Source organism: Budorcas taxicolor, chromosome 7, assembly GCF_023091745.1.
Source record: "Budorcas taxicolor isolate Tak-1 chromosome 7, Takin1.1, whole genome shotgun sequence".
Lineage (NCBI taxonomy): Eukaryota > Metazoa > Chordata > Mammalia > Artiodactyla > Bovidae > Budorcas > Budorcas taxicolor.
This window is the reverse complement of record NC_068916.1, coordinates 89,899,192-89,925,318: the sequence shown is the minus strand read 5'-3', so window position 1 is coordinate 89,925,318 and position 26,127 is coordinate 89,899,192. Positions and strand designations below refer to the sequence as shown.

The window sequence follows — 26,127 nt, the reverse complement described above, 5'->3', positions numbered from 1 at the left end:
TATAAGAAAGGGATTTGTAATCATCTATTTCCTCTTTTCATTCAAATTAATTTTCCTTCCTGATCCATGAATCATAAGAACTGGCTGATGAATCAGAAAAAGTCAGTAAACTCTATTGAGCCTAAAAGGAGAGACAAGCTTATCATTGCCAGAGATCAAAACCAAACCCTAAAATTACAGGCTTTGTTTAAAAGGCTGTTTGAGACATTGAAATTGAGTTCAGGGAACATACCTTTATCCTGACTCATTCTCACTGCGCACTCACTTCGCTGAAGGAGGGGGCCAGTGAATTTCATTAGGAGTCGTCGACTTTTGAAAATCTGTTACTTAGCAGTTGAGTAATAGCGGGGCACAGAAGGAAGACAGACTAACATCACTGTTCCAGCCATGCTCAGAAAGGGAGGGACTGACAGAGGCCCTCTCTGGAGACTACAGCAGAGAGTGTATTTTATTTACTAGCAGCTCTTCCCCTGCTCTCCATTTCCTCTGGATTTCAGTGGAAATTTGAGCTCTGAAATTAAGGGATGTCAGGAGCAAAAAAGTCACTAAAAATAAAAAAAGAGAGTATAACGGGGTTGATACTGGGCAGACATAAACAACACACAAGTGTTGCCGAAAAATTGCTCCTATTGTCAGGCACATCCAATCTGCACAAGAGTACTTAGCTGGGAAAACAGTTCTATGGAAATATGGAAGAGGCCAGGTCCAGCAAAATAACTGATGCAAGCTCTTAAGTTATGCAAACAGGCCTGATGCTGGTGTTAACTCATCACATTTGTTTACCAAACCTAAATCTCTAAGATAAATATGTAATCATAATTATTCCAGTTATGAAAAAATGAAAAACAGCTTAGCTATATGGAAAGTATAAATTGACCTTTCCGTCTCATAATGCATTTCACTCATTGCTAAAAGTAATTTGTAAATAAGCAAAAAAAACACTCTTTACAAGGTTTGATCAAAATTACTTAAAACCTAGCAGTTTGAAACATCAGGAAACCGTGCTTCTTTAAGAAAAGGGGGTTTACTTTCAACTCTTTCTTTACTCTTGTTTTGGCCACACCATGCAGCATACGTGATCTTGATTTCCCAACCAGGAAGGAGAACACGTTCTCCTGTAGCGGAAGCATGGAGTCTTAAACCCTGGACTGCCAGGGAAGTCCCAACTTTCAACTCGATTTATTATTTGAGAATGTATTTCTCATAATACTATCTCATACAGTTGACACTTGAACAATGCACAGGTTGGATGCCACACCCCTCAGAGTAAAAAATCCCCATATAACTTTATAGTTCTGTACATAATAATATGTATATTTTCTGCTTTTGAGGATTCAACCAACAGCAGGTGGTATAGGATGGTGAAAAGTAAAACTGAAAGTCACTCAGTTGTGTCCAACTCTTTAGGCTTCCCTGGTGGCTCACATGGTAAAGAATCTGTGCCACGTGGGAGGCCCAGGTTCAATCCCTGAGTCCGGAGGATCCCCTGGAGAAGTGTATGGCAACCCACTCCAGTGTTCTTGCCTGTAGAACCCTATGGACACAGGTTGCCATGCCCTTCTCCAGGGGGCCTTCTGGGCTCAGGACTGAACCTGGGTCTCCTGCGTTGCAGGCAGATTCTTTACCACCCGAGCCACCAGGGAAGTCTATAGTACTGTAGTACATAGCTACTGAAAAACATCTGTGTGTAAGTGGATCTGAACAGTTCAAATTCGTGCTCTTCAAGGGTTAACTGCAATATCTGAAAATGCTCATCCAGTTTAAAAATGCAGGGCAAAATAAAGCTAAACCATAAACCATCTCAGCTGCATTAGGAAAAAGGGTCACTTTTGCATGCTTGGAATTGTAGAGAAATAGGCTGGACCTGCTTGAGACTACAGTCTTTCCTCTCTCCATGGGGGATTAGTTCTAGAACTCTGTAGGAAATTAAAATTCAAGGATGCTCAAGTCCTTTATACAAAATGGTGTAGTATTTGCATATAACCTACCCACATCCTCTGGAATATTTAAAATAATCTCAAGATTACTTATAATACAATGTAAACAAAATGTAAATGCCATGTAAATAGTTGGCAGCGTGGGACAAACTAAAGTTTTGCCTTTTGGAACTTTCTGAAATGTTATTTTTCCAAATATTTTCTGATGCAGAGTTGGTTGAATCTTCAAATACAGAACCCAGTGATACAGAGGGATGACTATAATCAGAACTGCCCCCCTTCTCGGGTATAAAGTGTACACCGGGTGTGCACGAACCTCATAGGAAACAAGAGAAGAGGCTTGGGACCAGTCTGTGCTGCTTTGAAAGTTAGGTTTTTAGAGAACTTGGCAGCATCTGCATCCACTGTAGACTCCAAACTCCTGAATGGGGTTTGTGCCAATTATTCTAACAGTAAGGAATATGAGAAGCAAAGAAAAGGTATTTACTATCCAGGTTTTCAAAAATATACATGAGAACTTTACTAACATACTAGACTTTTTAGCATTCTTCCACCTCCTTCTGATTTTTTTTTTAACAATGGATATTTATGTGTAGTTATGTTATTTTTTTCTTCAATTCTAGAAAATTCTCAGCAATTACCTGTTCAAATCTTTTTCTCCATTCCCTGTATTCTTTTCTTCTGGCAATGTATACTCATACTTCTTAGCTCTGTTTTCCTATTTTCTCTTTTTTTGCAGGTTTCACTGATGAATTTCTCAATCTTAGTTTCAGATTCTAATTAATTCCCTCTTTTCTGTGTCTCATCTGTATCTTGTCTCAAATATTAAGATATTTAAAATTTTCAACTACTAGTATTTTCATTGCCAAGATTTTTGAAATTTTTTCATTTTCATATTGGTCTGTGTTTTTATTTTGTTTATATCTATTTTTGCTTCTTATGTTTAAGGGCTTTGAGTGGATATATCTGCCTTTATGTCAGGGATTGATGTTCAAACATTTTCTATACAGGGCCAGATATTAAATATGCTAGATTTTTCAGGCCACATGGCATTTATTTAACTACATATACTCAACTCTGTATTGTGAAAGCAGTCAAGAATATATGTAAAAAAATGGGTGTGGATGGGTGTCAAAAAAACCCTTTACTTACAAAACAGATCACTGGAGCTATTTTGGAAAACAGTTTTGTAGTTCCTCAAAATGTTAAACATACAGTTATCATATGATGCAGAGATTCTAATTCTAGGTATATATACCCAAGAGAAATGAAAACATATATTAATAAAAAATCTTGTACATGAATGTCCATAGGAACCTTCTTCATAATAGCCAAAAGGCGAAAACAATCCAAATGTCCATCAACTGATAAACAGATAAGCAAAAATGTAGTATGTTCATCCAGTGCAATATTATTTGGCAATGAAAAGAATTAAGTACTGATACATGCTGTAATACAGATAAACTAGGAAACCACTATGCTAAGTGAAAGAAGCCAGATCTGAAAGACCACCTATTCTATGATCCCCTTATAAGGCATGTGCAGAACAGACAAATCTCCAGAGACAGAAAGCTGATTAATGGTTACCTAGGGCCCAGGGAAGTGGAGAATGGGGAGTGACTGCTAACGCATATGGGGTTTTTTGAGTGATGATGAAAATATTCTAAAATTAGATTATGGTGATAGTTATACAACTATATAAATATAATAAATACCAATGAACTCTACAGTTTAAATAGATGAACTTTATGACATGTAAACTATATCTCAATAAAGCTGTGAGCAAAGAAATAGATAAAATGAGAAAACAGGTGAGTGGCTGGTAGGGGCATAGTTTGCTGATTCCTGCTTTATCTTTTTGGAGAGTCAAACATAATTACCAAAGTTATGTATAGTTTATCCTTATATATTTTTCTGGATTATATTTATCTTTTTGATCGGTGATTTGAAGGGCTGTCTCCACCAGTTTTCTTCCAGCGTTTGGATCTTTGACACTGCAGCCAGTCGAGTGGAAAGCATGTGCTTCTTTGCTCACTCTCTCTCTCCCCTAGTCTCTGTCTTCCTCTCTGGCTACCTCTTTCTGTCTAATGGTTTTATGGTGGCCTCCATTTAACCTTCCTGTCCAAAGAAGGCTAATTTGATATCCTGGGTCCCCATAATGACATACAGATACGGCAGATAAAACTGCGAACTCTAGAGAGTCTGGCCCAGGAACCTGACAAGATTCTTCCTCTGCTTTCTCCTTGGGCTCCCAGACCCCTAAGCCAAAGCCCACACCTCAGTGGCGGTCCTTTAGCAGACACCTTTCCTGCAGGTGCTGCTGCTCCAGTCTACCTGCCTTGCATGAGACCTCTAAATCCCAGCTTACCACCACAGCAGTTGAGACACTTCTGCATTCACAGGCTTGTGGACCCAGAAAACACCAGGCCCTTGGCTGCAGCCCAGCTTACATTCCACTTTGTGTTTCTGATCCCCATTTCATCTTCTTCTTAATATTTTCTTGTTATATCTTGTCATTAACTGCGATGCATTTGGAACAGCAAAATGGGCAAAATGTGAATTTACAGTCCCAACTTGACAATATTTTTTAGGTCAAGGCAGTGGAATTTTAGCAGACAGATTCAAAGAGATTATCAAATGGCCCTGAGTAGACAAACATTTTTTTTCTTGACATTTTGAATTTGAGCTAAGTGGAACATACTCAAGTGTAGGAGAGTTAAAGGAGGCTTCAAATAAAATGTAAAGTATCAAGTCAGAGGTCAAGGCTGAACACATAGTTTTGGGAATCATAGAAGAAAAAATAATAGTCCTAATAATAAATTTCAAAGGGGTATCTACAAACAGATCAATGAGATAAATTCCATAATTTCTACTTTGGATGATATGACAGATTCCTCTTCTTCTTAATGCTATATTTAGCTTGCGCGTGTATTCCTATAATTATAAGATTTTATGGTGCACAGATGATTATTAGTTTATTCAGTCAACAAATACTAATTATGCTCCTGCTATCCACTAAGCATTCCACGAGGCTCTGGTGATGCAGAGATGAATAATAAATGGTCCTTGCCCTTTAGGAATCCATAATTTATTAAGGAAATCAGCCACACACACCAAAACAAGTCACCATTCCATTCTGAAGTAAGTGTTAAGCGCTCTAATGGCCATAGGGGCAAAGTGCTTTAAAATCATAGAAGGATGAGTAATTCTTATTTGGTGCGGTAAAGACGTTAATTTCACTCTTCATGGAAGAAGTAGCATACTGGGAGCTTCCACAATTTCCATAAAAAAGTGAGCAGTATCTTGTTGGAAGGAGCAACTTGGGATTGTTCAGCACACATTTTTTTACTTAGATTATGCATTTATTGAGGATGGCTTTGGGGAGCTAGGATAGATTAAGGGAGCATAGTAAGTCCCTTACACCTCTTTCATCTACATTTTCTCTCATTATTTATTAAACACATGAGTTTTTTTTTTAATCAACTAATGATGAGGAGTTCATAGAGGACATCTTACGTGAGCAAAGATGACAGATCAGGTAATTTCAAGGATGAGTAAAATTGAATCAATGACATGGTCAGAACATAGGCTGAGCAGTAACTAACTTGGGGGTGATAAGACGGCCTGGGGTGAATGCATAGAGACTCTAGTGTTACAAAGAGCCCGGACTTTCTTTTGGGCAATAAAGATGAATGATTGTAAAGCTAGATAGAGAGTGAGGGGAGCCACTTGACATTGTTGAAATATAGACATCTAAGAAAATGAAACGGACAAGAACTGGAACTAGTGACTAACTAGGAAAACACTGTTTAAAAGTCCAAGTGAGATAATGACTGTTAAGTTGAGTGGGAGCAGGGAAATCAGAACTGCCATAACTTTTTTTTTTTATTTGAAAAGCTATAATAAGAGCAATGCTTCTATTAATATATTTCATTGTAAGAGAGGTTTCTCCAGTTGAGATACAAGTGTTCTAGAGATTTTATGTTCAATGCTTGAGAGCTGTTTTTCAGAGAATTGGAGCATTGTTTATCTACTGTATCCATGGATCATATCCAAAAGGCACAGGGGTGATTCAGGAATGAAAAAGACTAACTCATTAGGTTAGGCCTTTATGATGTTATCAGTACTGAAACACGCAAACACTGGCACTTCTATATAGTGTACAGAAAAAAATAAATCTTGCTACTAGGGAGAAACAAACTTTGCCTTCAAAAGAGAATATTTATTTTAACAGAATGAATCTCAAGTTGAATAAAAGCACAGCTTCTGGATAAATTCTATGTCCATGAAAAAGTACAATTTCTACATCGAACATTGCTTTTCTAATGGAAGAATCTAAGTTTAATCATAACTTTAAGTGCTATTTTTGCCCACATTATAATTGCACACTAAATCAGAGAGAAGAGGGAAGAGTTGGCTAGATACAGCTCTCCTACAAACTACCCCATAAGTTAATATAAAAGAGTCCTTTCTCTTTACACTACAAGGAAAATCTTTTTGCATCTTCCCTGACACAGTTTATGAACTAGAGGCTTTTATTATGTTAGAATGAATCTTTTTATTAGCATATAAGAGACAGTATCTATTGAGCCTCTACTAATGTATTAGACACTATTCTAAGTGACTTCATGGATGGTATCTTGCTTAAACTCTGGACAGTACTTAACATGTGAAGAACTTCTCTCATTCCTTTGGCTTTAGATTTGCAAAAATGTAGAAAAGACTTGGGCTTCCCTGGTGGCTCAGATGGTAAAGAGTCTTCCTGCAATGCTGGAGGCCTGGGTTCAATCCCTGGGTCAGGAAAATCCCCTGGAGAAGGAAATGGCAATGCACTCCAGTATTCTTGCCTGGAAAATTCCATGGACGGAGGAGCCTGGCGGGCTACAGTCCATGGGGTCGCAAAGAGTTGGACACGACTGAGCAACTGACTTATCTTTAACTGATCTTATAGAAAAGACTAGTCTTCCTCTTGGCCCAAGAGGGATTCCTCCGTTCCCCAACTCATTAGATTCTCAACATTCCAGTCACTCAAACCATTTTAGATTGAGTTTTCTGTATGTAGGTATTTGGTTATCGTTCTTTAAAAACATTCCTAAGAGACTCTAATCTAACAACAGAAAAAGAATCAGATCATAAAAACCGGTGTTAAGTATGATTCAAAGGGAAAAAATGAGCTGGTAGTGAAAGCCAATTTGAGCTGGAAAGACTTGCACTCTTAAGTAACCAGACATGTGTAGCCACTTATGAAGCTGTCTGGTCACATATGCTTTTAAACATCTGTCTGCACACTCAGAACTCCACATGCAAAATACAGCACTCACAAGCATTAGGATGGTTTGTTTGTGATAAAGTCTGAGAGTCTGCAAGAAATGAACAGATTTCACAGGTTGAACCCAGGTTGGTACTGCTTGAGTTGAAAAATGCTTAGAGAAGCAGCTCCCAAAGGCTGTGAGTCATTTACTTGAATATTAATATCTTAGGGACAAAACTGGCACCAGCAACGAAACCTGCAGAGCCCTGAAGAGAGAGAGGTTGCAAGGAAGGCCCAAGGAGCAGGAGAAATCAGAGAACTGTAACTTCTGGCTTCAGAGCTGAAAGCTGAGTCTAACCTCCTTCCTGTTCTTGATAAAGAAATCATTCAGTGACTTTTTCCCCCCGTTAAAAGTGCCCAGCTCCAAAGTGCGAATACGGTTGCCTACAAACCTGCAGCATTTGTCCTTCCTCTGAAGACGTCATCGTATGCTCTCCACTGTGGCTTCACCTGGTAGGCGTGGGTGAACACCACGAACACCACCACGAGGCACGTTACCGGGACGAGGGCTGCAGTGAACAGAGCTGCGTAGACGTTTGGGATGAAACACCTGGAAGAGACCAGAGAAGAGAGAACTCGGCTTCAACACCCACATTTCTAAATGCACCGTGTGCCACAACACTTTATACTCGCTCTTTGCATCTCAGGGCTGGCAACAGCAGCTTCTTGGTTTGCCAAACTGGAGTTCTGTTTGAGTAGCGGCTACATGACTAAATCTGGCCCACTGCTTCACAAAATGGGTTCCACGGAACATGTGTATCCTGAGGTGCTCAGAAAACCTCAAAAAAGGGTTATGGTCAAGTAAGTTTGAGAAATTGGGGGAGTGGAAGGGAGATTCAAGAGGGTGGGGATATATGGATACATACAGCTGATTCCTGTTGTACAGCAGAAACTAAAACAACGTTGTAAAGCAATATACTCCAATAATAAAATAAAAAACTATCAAAAAAGATTATACTCCATTTATAGTTATAAAATATTGGCTATATTCCCTGTGTTGTATAATATATCCTGGTAGCTTATTTTATACCTAATAGTTCCCACTTTAGCTCCCTATCCTTATATTGCCTTTCCCCCTTTCTTCTCCCCACTGGTAACCACTAGTTTGAAGCAGGTATTGTTTAAAGGCAAATTTGAGGATTCCCAGGGCTCAACTCTGTCATTTCCACAATTTTGTTTTGAGTGAATGACAGTTTTGTCATTCCTAAGCTGTACATTTCCCCAGAGCCATTCATTCTCTTGAAAATGATGACAATTTTCCATCTAGAAGCTATACTACATAATTGTATCTATTATTCATGGAGTTTATTCAGGTCAATGAGGTTTAAGGTAAACTTAACATTACATATTTTGGTAACACTGAATTTCCATAGAAAATGGTTTCAGAGATGTAATTGGAAGTTTTTACCCATGCACCATAAAAATTCTGTTTATATGAAATCTGTCACACACACACACACACACACACACACACACACAAACAACTCAAAATGGAGAATGGTTAGAAAGGTTCTCAATATCTAAAATTGTGCTTCTGAAGTATTCTTATAGAGGACACACCTCCTACAACTTATATGACAATAATACTTTACAAGGAATTTCAAGAGTAGGCAATGTCTCTTTTCAAAAATTTTCCCCAACTTCTCCATTTCTTAATACATAATATCTGTAAACCTAGACTATTATATAGTTAAAAAAAAAAAGGGGGGGGATGCTGGAAACTCAAGCAATGCTGTAAAAACTCAAGATGCTATAAACTTTTACTTACAAGAAAACCTCAAAATCCAAAATACAGATAATGAGAGGGAATATCCATTCTCACAACTTGGGAAATTAGCTCCTTGATTTTTATATTTAAAATGAGATACATTATGAAAGACTTTACTCAGATATTACTTCTAATTAACATGATCTGCTAAATGTACTCCTTAAGTAAACAAGACACATTTCAAGAGATATTTCAACACACATTCTGCATTTGTAAAGAGATGTCAAAATGATGAATTTTCTGGCTTTTCAGAATTTAATTTGGACAGCATAAAGCCTGAAACTTTCCCTGTACACTCATTTGTATAAGACCTGCATCTTCCAGGTAAAAGGCACATGATTAAATAAAATAGGCAAACATTAATGGCTTTGATCTTGAATATATTTCTGCACTAAAAATAGTAGTCATGTGGGCTACTCACTTTCATGTACACTGGCTTTAAATGATTTCTTATTGTTTTCATCTGAATTATGGCTTCACTGCTACAGACTGGCTCAAAGCAGCTTAGACAAATGCAGACACTGACAAAGGAAGTCACATGGGCTTCCGTGCTTTCTTTTTATCTTGAGAAATGTCATCACAATTCACTCTCAGGCTGTAAAATGGGGATAATTGCTGAGTCTACTGTGAGCTGCTTCGGGATGATGAACATCTTGTACAGAGTGCTACGGTATACAGGTTTGGCTCTCCAACACCTACCCTTTCTGGTGGCAGGCCATGTTGGCATCTCATCTGTCGGTGTGAAGGGCATTCCTGAAAACTTTCGTTTACCTTAGAGGAGAACCTTGGAAAGAAGAACTCCAGTGAAGCACATTACCACCCTGGCCCAAAATCAAATTGGGCCAAGTGATCCTCGGAGAGGTTAGTAGGAAGCAGACATGCCTGTGGTGTCTTTGGGGAGAGAGGGGGAACTTTCTAAGTGTCCTAGCTCATCACAGTCTCCCGGGCAATTCTCCCTGCTTGCACAGTGACATGGCTGTGCTGAACCATTTTCTCAGAGAAAGCAGCAGGAAAATGACCCAGTCCTGAAGCGACCCTTTTCCCCTCTGTTTCTTCAGAGACCCACAAGTTGTGATTGCTCGTTAGTATCAGGCTCCTGAGAGGGCCCTAAGTCTGCCCTCCACACACGCAGCACGGGGCCAGGTCATGAACAAGGAGGGCTTTGGCCCCCGGGGTCTCTCAGTTGGCAACCCCTCCTGCCTGCCTCTTCACCTCAGGCCCTACAGTCCTGCAGGGGTCTCCCTCACCCACTCCTGTGACTCCAATCCCCATCTCCCTCCAAAAGAAAGTCTCTGTCTTGTGCACTCTCTCTCTGAGGGATGAGGGGCTCAGGCAACCCTGCTGAAACAGGAACACTGGAGACAGGGCTGAAAGGGTAACCCACAGGCGGAGACAGCAGTCAGGGCACCCACTCATGTGACTGGAGCCACAGAATCCAGGGGGAGCTTGTGACATACACTTAAAGTGAGTGAGTGAAAGTCGCTCAGTCGTGTCCGACTCTTTGCGACCCCATGGACTCTACAGTCCATGGAATTCTCCAGGCCAGACTTGGAGAGGAATGAGTAGCCTTTCCCTTCTCCAGGGGATCTTCCCAACCCAGGGATGGAACCCAGGTCTCCCACATTGCAGGCGGATTCTTTACCAGCTGGGCCACAAGGAAAGCCCATACACTTAAAAGTTCCCAAGATTAATGAACTATTGAAAGAAAAGTAGAAGTTAGTTGTTCAGTCGTGTCTGATTCTTAGGGACCCCACAGACTGTAACTGCCGGGCTTCTCCGTCTATAGAATTCTCCAGGCAAGAATACTGGAGTGGGTAGCCATTTCCTCCTCCAGGGGATCTTCCCAACCCGGAGATATAACCCTGGCCTCCTGCATTGCAGGCAGATTCTATAGCCACCAGGGAAGCCCAAGTGAACTATATCCTATTCTTACAAGACAAAAAAAAAGCTTCATTGACCAGCACTTTCTTTAGTCCAACTGAAGAAGATATACAGTCCATCCAGGTAGTCTGAAGATTTGATCACAGGACAGTGATGTGGGGAGTTGGGAAACTGTGACTATTACGTTCAAAATGCTTTCTGAAGTAAGGCCGGGAACAAATTCTTGGAAAAACAATGGAACAAGCAAGCAGGCTGAATGCTATGCATACACAGGGCTGTGGAAGCAGCTGATTAATGTGCTGGCAACTTACTGCTTCAAGGACAGCTCTGGCAGTTACCAGAAAATGAGACAAAGGCCATGTGGATTTGCTTTCTTAAAAAGGATGAGCAAAGTTGTTCCTTCTAATTACCAGCTCAACCGGCTTCAAAGCATTCTGGTGGCCCTGCTCTCTTCTGGTGTTAAATATTTCTTTTGGGTTCTGGTAATCCCATGACTAACTTTTTGTTGTTGTTCCCTTTTAAAGTTTCATGGGTAAATTTTTTTCTTATTATAACCCACAGACAATCTGACTTTATTTCAAAATCCTGCCAGGACTTCATCCTTTTTTCTATTTTCAGCCAGATGAAATGAGTGGATATTGTTTCATTACCTTCAGATTTTCTCTTCAAGTCTACCCTGGAGCATTCACAACGCCTTATGTCACTTTCTCATTTAGTTAAGATTATTACCTCCCGTAGGTAGCTCTTTATACTTATTGAAGTGTTTCCACTTGCATTACTCAACTTGATTTAAATAAATTATGTGGGCGGCATAGGGTATTTCAGGTTTTTTTTCTGTTGTTTTAATTCTTGTGTGAAATCAGCATAAGGAGGAGCTCAGAAGCCAAGAGTCCAGGAGAGACAAAGGCTTCACTTACAACTGCTGTAAATATTGGAAGGAATGCTGGGAACTCCCTGTACATGAGTCTGTGATTTGAGTCCATTTTAATTATATTTTAGAGAACAAGCTGACCTTGGTACACTGGAGGACTTGAAGTGATCCAGGCAGCTGACACGTGGGTTACATCTGGGTTACATAGGTAATGAAAAAGGAACTAGGTAATGAAAGAATAATAAATGTATGTTCCTACGTCTTCTTTGTAAGCGCTTCTCCTCAACAAGACAACGATAATAGTTATGATTCACAGGCTCATATGCCAACCTTCCCCAGGAGGGGAGATTTCTTCAATGATGGCACCTATGTCACGGTTACATTGCTGCTCCAACCAGCCTTTCCTTTTCCACATGGACAATCATGGTGATGCCCTTCTTTATATGGGAAAAAAAAGAGATGGTCTGCCAATTTTATTCTAGAAATTTTAAAATGTATGATGAATCAAGAATTGTTCCTTCATCACCAAAGTTTTCTGCTTTGTGCAGAAAGTACCTCAGTTTACTGGCCCTATTAGTTGAAGAATACAGATGTTATTCATTACGTAGATGTTTACCATTTATAACTAATATCTAAGCCAATACTTATGCATTCAACAGTCCTTTCCTTGCCTGCTCAATTTACCTCCTTTCCAAAGATGATATTATCAAACATACACTTGTAATTTACCTGTGAAATTGTGTATGTATATATGTGTGTACGCATATATTTTTGTGTATGTGTCTGTATTTTCAGGCCCATCCAAAATGGTTGGAGAGGTTTAGGGAGACCCTGTTAAGCACATTAATTTTTTCTCACAAATCAATTTATGAAGACATGGGAGTGAAAAGAACAATTTAACTAGCTGCAAGGTACAAAAATAAAGTCTTCTTTCTGTCCTTCTGCTATAGTGCACACAGTTGAGTTCTCAAATTCACTTTCCTATAACTTTAAATTCCAAACAAGGATGATATTAAGACTAAATTGTAGGTAAGCCCTACAAAGTGAAATCTCTTATTAGGATAACGTATGGACTTAGAGAAGAAGAGGGAGAACAAAGTATTTTCCTAAGCTGAGTTAGCAGGATAAAATAATCTTAAATACTACTACTACTGTTTCTACTTCTACTACCACTACTAACAGGATTAGCAGTGATCATTTACCCTGTTCCAGGCACGAAACTCAATCCTTACATGGCTCATTACACATTAACACCACAACAGTCACATTAGCCTCACTGTACACATGAAAATGACATAAAAAATATTTGAGGTCAAATGCTAGTAGCATAAATAGGCTCATTCTGCTACCCCCGTAATTCTAAAATTATTTCACATTTCCAGGAAAGACATAGTAGAGTTAGCAGAAAAGATGCCAGTGTTTTCCTTGAAGACTGAGATTGTAATTTTAAAAATATTTTTCCTAGTCCTTTGCATAATCAGACCCTTAAGAAATTTTCACTGATTTCTAGCAATGTTTGAAAACCACCCACTTAAAAAAAGTAGGCATAGAAAGGCCTATATTTCCTGTGTGTTCAGTTTAATCATAATCCAAGCAACTTCTGAATATCTCTCACATTCCAGGTACAGTGCTGGCCATGGAAAGACAGATGAAGATTCCTAAAACATGGTCCATTCCATCAAGAAGATCATAGTTGAATAAATGATTCTAGTCTTTGACTCAAAGCACTGTTATTTCATCAGCATCATCCGTACTACCTGGGAGTCTGTTAAAGATGTAGGTTCTCACACCCCATAACATAGCTCCTGAAGCTACATTTTAACAAGATCCCCAGGCGTTTCATGTGCTCGCTGAAAGCTGGAGAAGCGCTCTTCTAGCACACTCCTGGGGCATAAAGTAGCTTAATGGAATTAATGAATTCACTGATCTTTACTTCTTTTTGGCCGTGAAGCCAAGGGACTATGTAACCTCAAGGAGAATCAGGCCCAGAGACTTTGCTGCACTGGGTGGTCATAGCAGCCTGAAGAACCAGAGAGAGAAAAACAGTAGGAAGTAAAAGGGACAGAGAACTGACTCAAATGCATTCTTTTTATGGCTGAGTAGTATTCCATTGTCTATATTTACCATAGCTTCTTTATCCATTCATCTGTCAATGGACATCTAGGTTGCCTCCATGTTCCAGCTATTGTAAATAGTGCTGCAACAAAAATGATGCATATATATGAAATCTAGAAAGATGGTTCTGATGAATTTATTCAGGGCAGCAATAGAGAAACAGACATAGGGAGCAGACCTATGGACATGGGGGGAGTGGAGGAGGGAGCGGGTGAGATGTATGGAGAAAGTAACAGGGAAATTTACAATAGCATATGTAAAATAGATAGGCAATGGGAATTTGCTGTGTGACTCAGGGAACTCAAACAGGAGCTCTCTGACAATCCAGAAGGGTGGGATGGGGAGGGAGAGGAGAGGGAAGCTGGGGCAGAGGGGACATGGGTGTACCTATGGCTGATTCTTGTTGATGTTTGACAGAAAAGCACAACATTCTGTAAAGCAAGTATCCTGCAATTAAAAAAATAAAGTGGCAAAAAAAAGGGGATAGAGAAGCAGAAATCTGTCATATTTAGAAGCTTGGGAATTAGCTTCTGCCATATTTCGGAAGCTGGGATTAGCAACCCGAGCATTCTCATTACAGGAAAAGAGAGAGAGAGCAAATAAAGTGAGAGAAACACAACAGATCTGCTGACGGTGGAAAGAAACAAGAAGGGGAATGCTGGGTTGCGATAGGTGTGGGGGGAGGTAAACACTCAACCCTGCTGCCTCCAAACACCCTTGAAGGAATAAGGATTCTGGCAGCTGTAAGAGCAACAGACTTGCTCCGTAACTGCCCACACTGCTCCTGGGTTCTGAAAGAGGTGCTCCCAGGTGCCCTGTGACTCCATCCTCACACCACAGCCACAGACCACTCAAGTGCAGGTGACCAGCTCTGAGATGGATACCTGGCCCAAAGACAGCCATTCTTCTGGCGTGCCCACGATTTATAACTTGGTGACTCTGCTCTAAACACTCAGCTAAGCCAATCAGCTTTCTGCTCTTGAGCACGTGACATGGACAATTGCCAGGTAGTAGTGGGTGCTAGAGAAGAGGAAATGGCAACCCACTCCAGTGTTCTTGCCTGGAGAATCCCAGGGACAGAGGAGCCTGGGGGGTTGCTGTCTGTGGGGCCACACAGAGTCAGACACGACTGCAGTGACTTAGCATGCATGCAAGCACTGGAGAAGGAAATGGCAACCCGCTCCAGTGTTCTTGCCTGGAGAATCCCAGGGACGGAGGAGCCTGGTGGGTTGCTATCTGTGGGGTTGCACAGAGTCAGACATGACTGAAGCGACTCAGCAGGAGCAGCAGCAGTGGGTGCTAGAGTCGTTATAAATTCATGGCAAACAGCCATGCTGGAGTAAGCACACAACGCAGATACAGAATAAGGGATGGAGAAATTGAGGGGTGGTGGTTGCAGGAGCGTTGAGATGCTCACCACAAGAACTGACGGACTCTGTGGTCCCTGAGAGATGAAGAGTGAGGTCTGGTTTTCAGCATTCTGATTCCAGGTCCTCTGAGGTCCACATAGACCTCATTTCCTGCTTTTGAATGTCTGTGAGAACGCCTGTGGGGTACACACACTTCTATAACCCCACTTCTTTAATTAAAGTAGTTTTAGTGGGTTTCTACATGCAACTTATGGCAGAAAGTGAAGAGGAACTAAAAAGCCTCTTGATGAAAGTGAAACAGGAGAGTGAAAAAGTTGGCTTAAAGTTCAACATTCAGAAAACTAAGATCATGGCATCCGGTCCCATCATTTCATGGGAAATAGATGGGAAAACAGTGGAAACAGTGTCAGACTTTACTTTTTTGGGCTCCAAAATCACTGCAGATGGTGACTGCAGCCATGAAATTAAAAGACACTTACTCCTTGGAAGAAAAGTTATGACCAACCTAGATAGCATATTCAAAAGCAGAGACATTACTTGCCGACTAAGGTCCATCTAGTCAAGGCTATGGTTTTTCCTGTGGTCATGTATGGATGTGAGATGGACTGTGAAGAAGGCAGAGCGCCGAAGAATTGATGCTTTTGAACTGTGGTGTTGGAGAAGACTCTTGAGAGTCCCTTGGACTGCAAGGAGATCCAACCAGTCCATTCTGAAGGAGATCAGCCCTGGGATTTCTTTGGAAGGAATGATGCTAAAGCTGAAACTCCAGTACTTTGGCCACCTCATGCGAAGAGTTGACTCATTGGAAAAGACTGATGCTGGAAGGGATTGGGGGCAGGAGGAGAAGGGGACGACAGAGGATGACATGGCTGGATGGCATCACTGACTCGACGGACGTGAGTCTGAGTGAATTCCGGGAGTTGGTGATGACAGGGAGGCCTGGCATGCTGCGATTCATGGGGTCGCAAAGAGTTGGACATGACTGAGTGACTGAACTGAACTGAGCTGATAATGGCCATAGTTAAAAAAAAAAGAGCTAGTAAGTGATAATGAGGGAAAGAAGTGAACACACATCTATTCTTTAAACACACTCTTTAAAAGAGTGTTTTGCTCTTGAAGACACACTAGGGTATCACTGCCATGTCGACCAGTTTCAGAGCTCAAATCTACCACGCTGTTAGCATTGTTATCTAATTCTATGCATTGACAAGGGACCAAAGAAGTAGAATCAGTCTCACCTTTTAGTACCTAAAACTTGTCCATATGCTTATATTACTTGAAATGGCTGAGCAAAGAAAAATGAAGACATATTGGAGCACTCCTATCTCACTTACTTCAGAAGGAACAGATGTCTTGATTCACTGAGTATTAAGACCAGACCATGTCGCTCAGTCATGTCCGACTCTTTGCGACCCCATGGACTGTAGCCTACCAGGCTCCCCTGTCCATGGGATTTTCCAGGCAATAGTACTGGAGTGGATTGCCATTTCCTTCTCCAGCGGATCTTCCCGACCCAGGGATCAAACCCGGGTCTCCCGCATTGTAGACAGACGCTTTACCATCTGAGCCCCAGGAAAGTCCTCACTGAGTATTAAACTGCCTTAAATTTTGAAGTAGTCAGACATATTATAAATGCAGTCTTATACTGTACATAATTAGCTTCTGATGAATGAGACACCTGCCCCCACCCCAGCTCATTTAAAACTCAAAATATTAACAATTAACAAAATTTTAATAATTAAAATCTAATATTAACATTAGATTTTATGAAAAACAGTCTGAAAATCATGATACCTTCAAATGACCTTTTCCCTCCCCCAACAAGAAACTCAAATCTGAGCAGTCTGTTCCCTGAACAACTTGGTGAAACTGTTGAAATATGTCTAGTGGTCAGTGCTTGCCAACTGTACTCCAGGTAGGTTCCAGTGAATCAAGCCCTTTCAGAATTTAATCAGAATAAGGTCAGGCTGACTTGTTCTTTTTTGCATGTTCTAATAATGCTCTATGTTCTCATAAAACAAAATTGTTTGGTACTGGAAACATCATTGCCCTAGAGCCTTCAAAGGCATCCCATCTTTATTCCTTGCTAACCAAGCCTCTTAATGAATGGCTAAAAAAGTTTTTTCCCCCTTAATTAATCCTATTACTTTCCCGTATCTTAAAATAGAAAAATCATAAAGTTTTTTAAGTTCATAAAAAAAAATTTACAGAGGTGACCATGGTAATACAAGATTAAAGTCCAAAAAATATTAATCTTTTTGCACCACCTCCCATCTTCATTCAGGGCTTCCCAGGTGGCACCAATGATAAAGAACCTGCTTGCCAATAAAAGAGACATAAGAGATGCAGGTTTGATTCCTGGGTTGGGAAGATCCCCTGGAGGAGGGCATGACAACCCACTGTAGTATTCTTGCCTGGAGAATCCCATGAACAGAGGAGCCTGGCAGGCTACCAACCATGGGATCGCAAAGAGTTGGACATGACTAAAGTGACCGAACACACAGATTTACTACTGAACAATGGCCAAATTACATTGTCCTGAAGATTAGGTCCACAGATTTTTCTGCCTTTATGTGAAAGTTGCAAATACTCCAAGAAAAAAATGCCCAGCATATTCCCTATAGGAGTGAATGCTCAGTTAAAGCCCACCTTTTATTATCTATACTCTTGCTAATATTCACAGCACATTTTAATCAGTAATGTTCCTAAATGTTGACTTAAAATCACTAAGAAATTGTTAATCAAAGTTAGTCAGACCCTGTTTAAAACACACTATACATTTCCATTTGCTTTCTATAAAATTTTAATTCTGAAAACAACAGTGGTAACATTGAACTACTGAGTAAACAAAGATAATGTAAATAGATGAGATGATATGTCAATTATTTCAAGGTCATGTCAACTTGTAGATAACAGAGTTCTCTCTCAACTGCAATACTCTATTGCTGAGTGCAATTCAATTTGATGTGCTGAATTTTTTGAATGTGAAGAAATTTTTAAGGATGTTGGTCTTCAGAGTATTGTGTTAGCATATCAAAGAAGTCTTTTAAGATATCTTGGTTCAGTCGCTAAGTCGTGTCCGATTCTTTGCGATCCCATGAACTGCGGCACGCCAGGCTTCCCTGTCCTTCACTATCTCCCTGAATTTGCTCAAACTCATGTCCATTGAGTCGGTGATGGGACCCAACTATCTCATCCTCTGTCACCCATTTCTCCTCTTGCCCTTAATCTTTCCCTGCATTGAGTTCTTTTCCAATGAGTTGGCTATTTGCATCAGGTGACCAAAGTACTGGGGCTTCAGCTTTAGCACTAATCCTTCTGATGAATATTCAGGACTGATGTCCTTTAGGATGGACTGGTTGGATCTCCTTGCAGTCCAAGGGACTCTTAAGGGTCTTCTCAGCGCTCAGCCTTCTTCATGGCCCAACTCTCACATTCATACATGGCTACTGGAAAAACCATAGTTTTAACTATATGGACTTTTGTCAGCAAAGTGATATCTCTGCTTTTTAATATATTGTCTAGGTTTGTCATAGTTTCCTTCCAATGAGCAAGCATCTTTTAATTTCATGGCTGCAGTCACTGTCTGCAGCAATTTTGGAGACCAAGAAAATAAAATCTGTCATTGTGTCCATTTTTTTCTCCTTCTCTTTGCCATGAAGTGATGGACCAGATGCTGTGATCTTCATTTGTTCAATGCTCAGTTTTCAGTCAGCTTTTTTGCTGTTCTCTTTCACCTTCAAGAGGCTCTTTGCTTCTTCTTCACTTTCTGCCATAAGGGTGGTGTCATCTGCATATCTGTGGTTGTTGAGATTTCTCCTGGCAATCTTGACTCCAGCTTGTGATGCATCCAGTCTGGCATTTCACATGATATATTCTGCATATAGGTTAAATAAGCAAGGCGACAATATATAGCCTTGACGTACTCCTTTCCCAATTTCCCGTTTTTTCCATGTCTGGTTCTAACTGTTGCTTCTTGACCTGCTTACAGGAGGCAGGTAAGGTGGTCTGGAATTCCCATCTCTTGAAGAATTTTCCACAGTTTGTTGTGATCCACACAGTCAAAGGCTTTCATGCAGTCAATGAAGCAGATGTTTCTGGAATTCCCTTGCTTTTTTAATGCTCTAACAGATGTTGGCAATTTGATCTGTGGTTCCTCTGCTTTTTCTAAATCCAGCTTGTACTTCTGGAAGTTCTCAGTTCACGTACTGTTGAAGCCTAGCTTGAAGGATTTTGAGCATTAAGTTGCTGGCATGTGAAATAAGTGCAATTGTGTAGTAGTTTGAACATTCTTTGGCATTGCCCTTCTTTGGGATTGGAATGAAAGTGACCTTTTCCAGTCTTGTGGCCATTGCTGAGTTTTCCAAATTTGCTGGCATATTGAGTGCAGCACTTTAACAGCATCATCTTTTAGGATATGAAATGGCTCAGCTGGAATTTCATCACCTCCATTAGCTTTGTTTGTAGTTATGCTTCCTAAGGTCCACTTGACTTTGCACTCCAAGATGTCTGGCTCCAGGTGACTGACCACATCATTAAGGTTACCTGGATGATTAACACCTTTTTTGTACAGTTCTTCTGTATATTCTTGCCACCTCTTCTTAATCTCTTCCGCTTCTGTTAGGTCCTTGCCACTTCTGTCCTCTATTGAGCCCATCTTTGCACAAAATTGGAGAAGGAAATTGCAACCCACTCCAGTACTCTTGCCTGGAAAATCCCATGGACAGAGGAGCCTGGTAGGCCACAGTCCATGAGGTCACAAAGAGTCGGACATGACTGAGTGACTTCATTTCACTTTACACAAAATGCTGGTAAATATTTTGGTATTTACCTTGGTATATCTAATGTTCTTGAAGAGATCTCTAGTCCTTCCCATTCTATTGTTTTCCTCTATTTCTTTGCATTTATCACTGAAGAAGGCTTTCTTATCTCTCCTTGCTATTCTTTGGAACTCTGCATTCAGTTGGGTGTAAGATATCTAAACACCCTTAATATGTTCATATGAGGCAGTTATTAAAGCTCATCTATGACACTACAATTAATGAGTATTTATTGAGTATTTTTATATGTTCTGCAATACTACAGTTTCACCTAGAAACTTAGCAAATGTAAAAGGTATAACTTTTACCCGGAAGAGTCTTGGAGCAAGAAAATACAATATAACAATGAGCGAATGTGATAAAATCCCATAAAATACTGCCAACCTGTGAGAGATATCTAATAAATGCTTAAATGGCTAAGAAATACGGGACAAAATACCTGGAGAAAACAAGACAGAGTTCATGGGTCAATTTCAGAAAAGGAAAGTAAAACTGGAAGCAAATGGAGACCAAAGTTCCAACCACGCTATGGGGAATCCCCAGCTTTGATGGGAAATGACACATTTCACTTGCTTTGAAGTTTTGAAATCTTCAGGATTAGCTCACATGGATGTAGAAGCAACATTTGAAAGTCCCAAGTAGGAAAGTCCTAACCTAGATACCAGATATAGAGATATAAAATGGTTTTCTTTATGATTTATGTAAATAATTTTCTCAAAAGAAACTGATCTTGCTACTGACAATTTACATGTAGGGAGATGGACAGAGTGGGTAAAAGTCTCTTTATTGGAACAGGATAATACTGCTTACAAAAAAAAAAAAAAAGACTGTACTGTTAAGAATGAAGGCATGAAGGCTCTGGAATCAGACTGTCTGAGTCAATCCTTGGTATCCCTTTTATTAACTCTGTGACCTGGGCCAGTAATGAGCTTCTCCATACTTCAGTTTCCTAAAAAAATAAAATGGAGTGAACAACAGCAACTGCTTTGTAAGAGTGGAATGAGAACTGAATGTAAATCTCTTGGATCAGAGCCTGACACAGTGTAGGTACTCAGTAAAGATATCTATGATGATTATCATCATCTATTACTAAGCCCAAATCCTCTTATGTCTACACAAGACTTAACCTGTGTCTGAATAAAAAAGTACAGGTTAGAAGGAAGGATGAACATCTAGGACCATTTTTATCTGTTTGGGAAAAGTCAAATAGTAAGAATTTAAAGATGGAAAAGTCTTTAAATTGGGGTAGTGAGGGAATGCTTCATGGAAGAGGTGGGGTTTGATAGCAGCTTTTTTCCCTCCAGAATTCCTTGCCAATCAGCAGATACTGAGTGTGATTTAGTCATGCAAAGAAGATGATCTGCCTGTGTCCACAGAGAATCTGTGAGAGTGGGAAGGAGGAGAAGTTTCCCTTTGCAGCTTTCCCCCATGACTCATCTGTGTTTCTGCAAAACCAGTTGAGGAAACTTGATTCCAACTTGAAAAGTCAAGGTAATTAAGGGTCATTCTAAAAGAGGCAGGTAATCCTCAAGGAAGTCCAACAGAACGTTATGGCACCACACGGGCTGATGAGCAGGCCTGGCCTGGAAGTGCCAGCAGTAGGGGAAGAGCTGGGTTCATGGCTTCTCTAGGCATTTGAGCAGATGGTTTCTTACCTGCTGTCCTCCTGTTCCCCCTGCCCCTCCAGCTGCCAAGAAGGAGGCACAAGATGCGGGAGGGGCTGATGGGTGTTCCAGAAGAGGGAGAGATTCAAGCCTCTGGAAAGTCCGCACTCTGGATGGGCTGACTGCTGGAGGGCCCCCAATATTGACTATCAGAAAGCAAGGCACTGTGAATGTCCCATCAACCCGAGCTGCCCACCAGAAAGAGAACTGTACTTCCTCCTTTCATGAAGACATTTTTTCTCTGTAGAATCTTCAAACTAGAAAGAATAGTAAAGGTCATTCTGCCCTCCCTCCAGCTTTGTGGGTGAAGAACACAGGACCAAAAGGCTTCTGAGGTCTGCCCAGAACCTGACTGTCTGAGCTCCTAAGTCAAGTGTTCCAAATGAGGGTCTGAAGCATAAGTCAGACTCAAGAAAATAACCCAGGGACTTCCCTGATGGTCCAGTAGTTAAGAGTTCAGCTTCCAATGTGCAGGTTCGATCCCTGGTTGGGGAGCTAAGACCCCACAGACCTTGTGGCCAAAAAACCAAAACATAAAACAGAAGCAAGATTGTTACAAATTCAATAAATACTTCAAAAAAGTGATCCACATTAAAAAACAAAACAAAACTTGAAAGTTTTCAGGGGCATATTTGGCTAATAATCTAAAAATTCCTTTTATGGAAAGGTTCCCAGTGTTTTATTTTACTTTGGATATGAATTCCTAGGGGCTAGGGGACTGCTAAATAAATAACAGAATGAAACAATAAACATGCATATTTCTGAATATAATACTCAATAGTAATGACCCAAGAACATTAGACCTGACTTAGCTCTTTCATGAAAGTTTTTAATGATACCACATATTAAATTTTTGCAAAATACAAAAATTCACACAGAAGAATAAATTTCATTTAGTCAGATAGACAGCAAAGATATAAAGAAAGGGCAGTGGATCCAAGATGGCACACCGTCATTCATAAACTCCCCTCCCGCTGAGGTCCTTCTCACCCTCTAAAAAAAATTGGCTACAGTTGAATTAATACTTTATCTGAAGGAATTTATTTTTGACAACAGGATGTTCCTGTTATTTTCTAGCCCTGTAATTTCAACAACAGGATTTCAGGGCAGTGAGATGAAATGGGAACAGCAGAGCAATATTCATCTCTGAGCACAATCATGAATGTGTGAGAAAAGCACAAATAGTCCAAAATCCTGTCTCAAAACAATTAAGGCTATCTTCTTCATGAATTTTCTGAGTTTCTTTTAATTAAAAAAATATCATGATCTAACATGCAGTAATTTTTTTTGGCTAAAGTTCTTAACATTTTAATTGTAGCCAAACTTTTTAAATGTAGAGCTGAGCCAGCCAAAGTCTTCAAAAACTTTCCTTTCTGATGGAACAGTAGTGTGCTCTTTATTTTGTTCTCTTTCTTCAAATGAAAGTTCCATGTGCTACAAAGTAGAAATAATTTTAAAAACTTGCTGAAAATGCAAGTGTGTGATATGCATGCTGACTGGGAGGGTATCATTGTACTTCTGTGATAAAATCTTACCAAGCACATGTCAAGACTGTTTTCATAATTCATTTGAAAGCCTATTACCCAGGTGTATTGAGAGGAGTCAGGAGATATCATCTCCTCTAAATCAAACACTTGCTTGAAGATTTTGCTGCCTGTTATCAAGAAGAACGGAGACTAATCCAATTGGGTTTAATTTTGGGGTGAAAATGCATCAACACACACTCCTGTCTGGGACATTCTAAATGGAAGAGAGGAAGAAGATGATGATTTCACAATAGGGAGTAAGAAAGTGAAGTGCTTACAGACGGGGACTGTGAATCAGATGGGCCTGGCTTTGAACCTTGACACTGCTATTTCATGGCAATGTGACTATGGGCAAGGGAAGTTACCTCTCTGAGCGTCAGTATCCTTATTTATAAAATGTGAATAAAAACATTATTATTTTTCATAAATGTGTAGTGAGAATTAGATTAACATGATTAAAGTGTTTAGCACAATGCCTAGCATGTGGTAAAGACTCAATAAAGGACAGTTGTTATTTACTTTAGCATGTGAATTGGTCTAATTACTGTGCTGAAACACAGTAATGTAAACTGGTGAGTAGAAATTATATGTGGCATTTAACTGTATTCAGAGTCTATTTCATATACTTTGCTAATATTATTGATTTTTTTGTCACATCAAGCTTAGCCACAAAGTCATCACCACCTCTAATCTAGAGTCCAACACCATTTCTCAGAAGAGCAAGCATTTCCTTTAGCACCCACAGTAGTGAATTGAATCAAAAAATTAATAAATAGTGCTACCATGTAACCCAGCAACAATTCCACTTCTGGGTATTTATCCCAAGAAAATGAAAACAGCAATTCAAAAAGATATATGCACCCTAATGTTCACCACAGCATTATCTACAGTAGGTAAGACATGGAAGCAACCTAAGTGTCTATTGACAGATGAATGGATAAAGAAGACATGGGTGTGTGTGTGTGTGTGTGTGTGTGTGTGTGTGTGTACAAGGGTTTCCCTGGTGGCTCAGACAGTAAAGAATCTATCTGCAATGCCTGAGACCTGGGTTTGATCCCTGAGGGGGGAAGATCCCTTGGAGAAGGGAGCAGCTACTCATTCCAGTATTCTTGCCTGGAGAATTCCATGGACAGAGGAGCCTGGAGGGTCACGGTCTGTGGGGTTTAAAGAGTCAGACATGAAGGAGCGACTAACACTCTCACTTTATACACACACACACACACACACATATTCACAAAGAAATAGTATTCAACTATAAAAAAGAAAGAAATCTTGCCATTTATGACAACATGAATGGACCTAGAGGGTATTATGTTAAGAGAAATAAGACAGAGAAAGACAAACACCATATGATTTCACTCATACAGAGAATCTAAAAAACAAAACAAATGAACAATCATAATAAGACAGAAACAGACTCATAGATATGAAGAAAAAACTCATAGCTGGCAAGAAGAGGGAACGTGTAGGTGAAGTAAGGGAAGGGAATTAAGAGGTTAAAAACTCCAGTTGTAAAATAAGTCAAGGATAGGAAATGTACAGCAGAGGAAATATAATCAATAGTACTGTAATAATTTTGTATGGTGGCAGATGGTTATCAGAGTTATTGTGGTGATCATTTTGTAATGTATAAAAACATCAAGTCACTATGCAGTATTCCTGAAACTAATACAATAGTGTACATCGATTATACTTCAATAAAAAATGTTAAGGCTCTGGGTCAACATTAATCACTGAAAGCTAAAAAGACATATAATCTTTAAAAATATATGTTTAAATCTTCATTAGGTTTTGCCAAGGTAACCTAAAAGTGTATACACTAAATCCTAGATTTAAAGCCACAAAAAGGTGCACTGTGATGAAGTCTTCATGTTGAGATGCCCTTTGCCTAACTGCTCTGGGATGTTTCCCTACGATTGCTGTGTTTGAAGGGTAAAGGGACATATGGCATCATAGTGGTTTCCTTCACTATGACTAAGCCGTTACTTTCACAGCTATGTTACTTGTCCTTGGAAGACGTGTTCTTTGGCAGTTGAGGCAGCATTGTTACAGGTTCCATCATGTTATTTCAATACCGGGGTAATAGTAAATAGCATCCTTGGGGTGCTTTTCCCCCTACTTTCCTCTTCAGCAAACAGATACTGGACCCTATTTATGCTTCTTTATTATTTCTATAAAATACTAAAGCTTAACTAATGTTCCTAAAAGGGTTTTAAGTAGTTTATATAATCTACGTAAGATAAAATAAAAATGAGAGAAATGAGGTAAATAAAAAAATAAATTAAGACTGCATCAGGAGTGGGGTAGCAAAGCGCTCATTGCTAAAAATAGGCTATGCATTCATTCCAGTGTGCTTTTTCTAGCAGGTGTTTCAGAGGCAGGCACACACACCTACACACACACATATATAGCAGTTCAAGAGAAGTATAACTCTAATACAAGAGCAACATGGTTACTGTGTCATACAATGGACAATGTTCTGGATCTTACTTTAATGGGAAATTTAGTTTGATTTTTACACGGCCGCTATTTATTCATTCAACATACATCTACCAAGTAAGAACTACGTGCGTGCTATTTGCCATTCATTAGCGATAAATAACACATGCCTCTTGACCTGGAGAAGATCAGAGTCCACAGAGGAGGTAAGGCTCGTGCCAAATCTTAGTTCAATGTGTTAAGTGTGATAGCACAGCCACCTGGAGTGTGGGGAGAGCTCAAAGGAAGCCATGGGTTATTGTGTGCTGGGGAGCTGGAGAGTGAAACCATATTTGCCAAGAAAGAAACGAGGTGAGAATCGAGAAGGACATTTTTTACTTAAGTGACCCGATAAGAAAATGATTTGGACAGTCTTGGGTGGGCCA

The 26,127-nt window shown here is 40.0% G+C and overlaps 1 protein-coding gene across 1 annotated transcript in view; it reads right to left on the bottom strand.

The window, feature by feature from the left end:
* The window catches only part of ADGRV1 (adhesion G protein-coupled receptor V1), a 535,827-nt gene that overhangs the window by 90,056 nt on the left and 419,644 nt on the right, over positions 1 to 26,127 (bottom strand). The window contains exon 86 of the mRNA XM_052643554.1: positions 7,641 to 7,798. Coding sequence (XP_052499514.1) covers positions 7,641 to 7,798 — 158 coding nt within the window. The remainder of the gene's footprint in view (positions 1 to 7,640; positions 7,799 to 26,127) is intronic.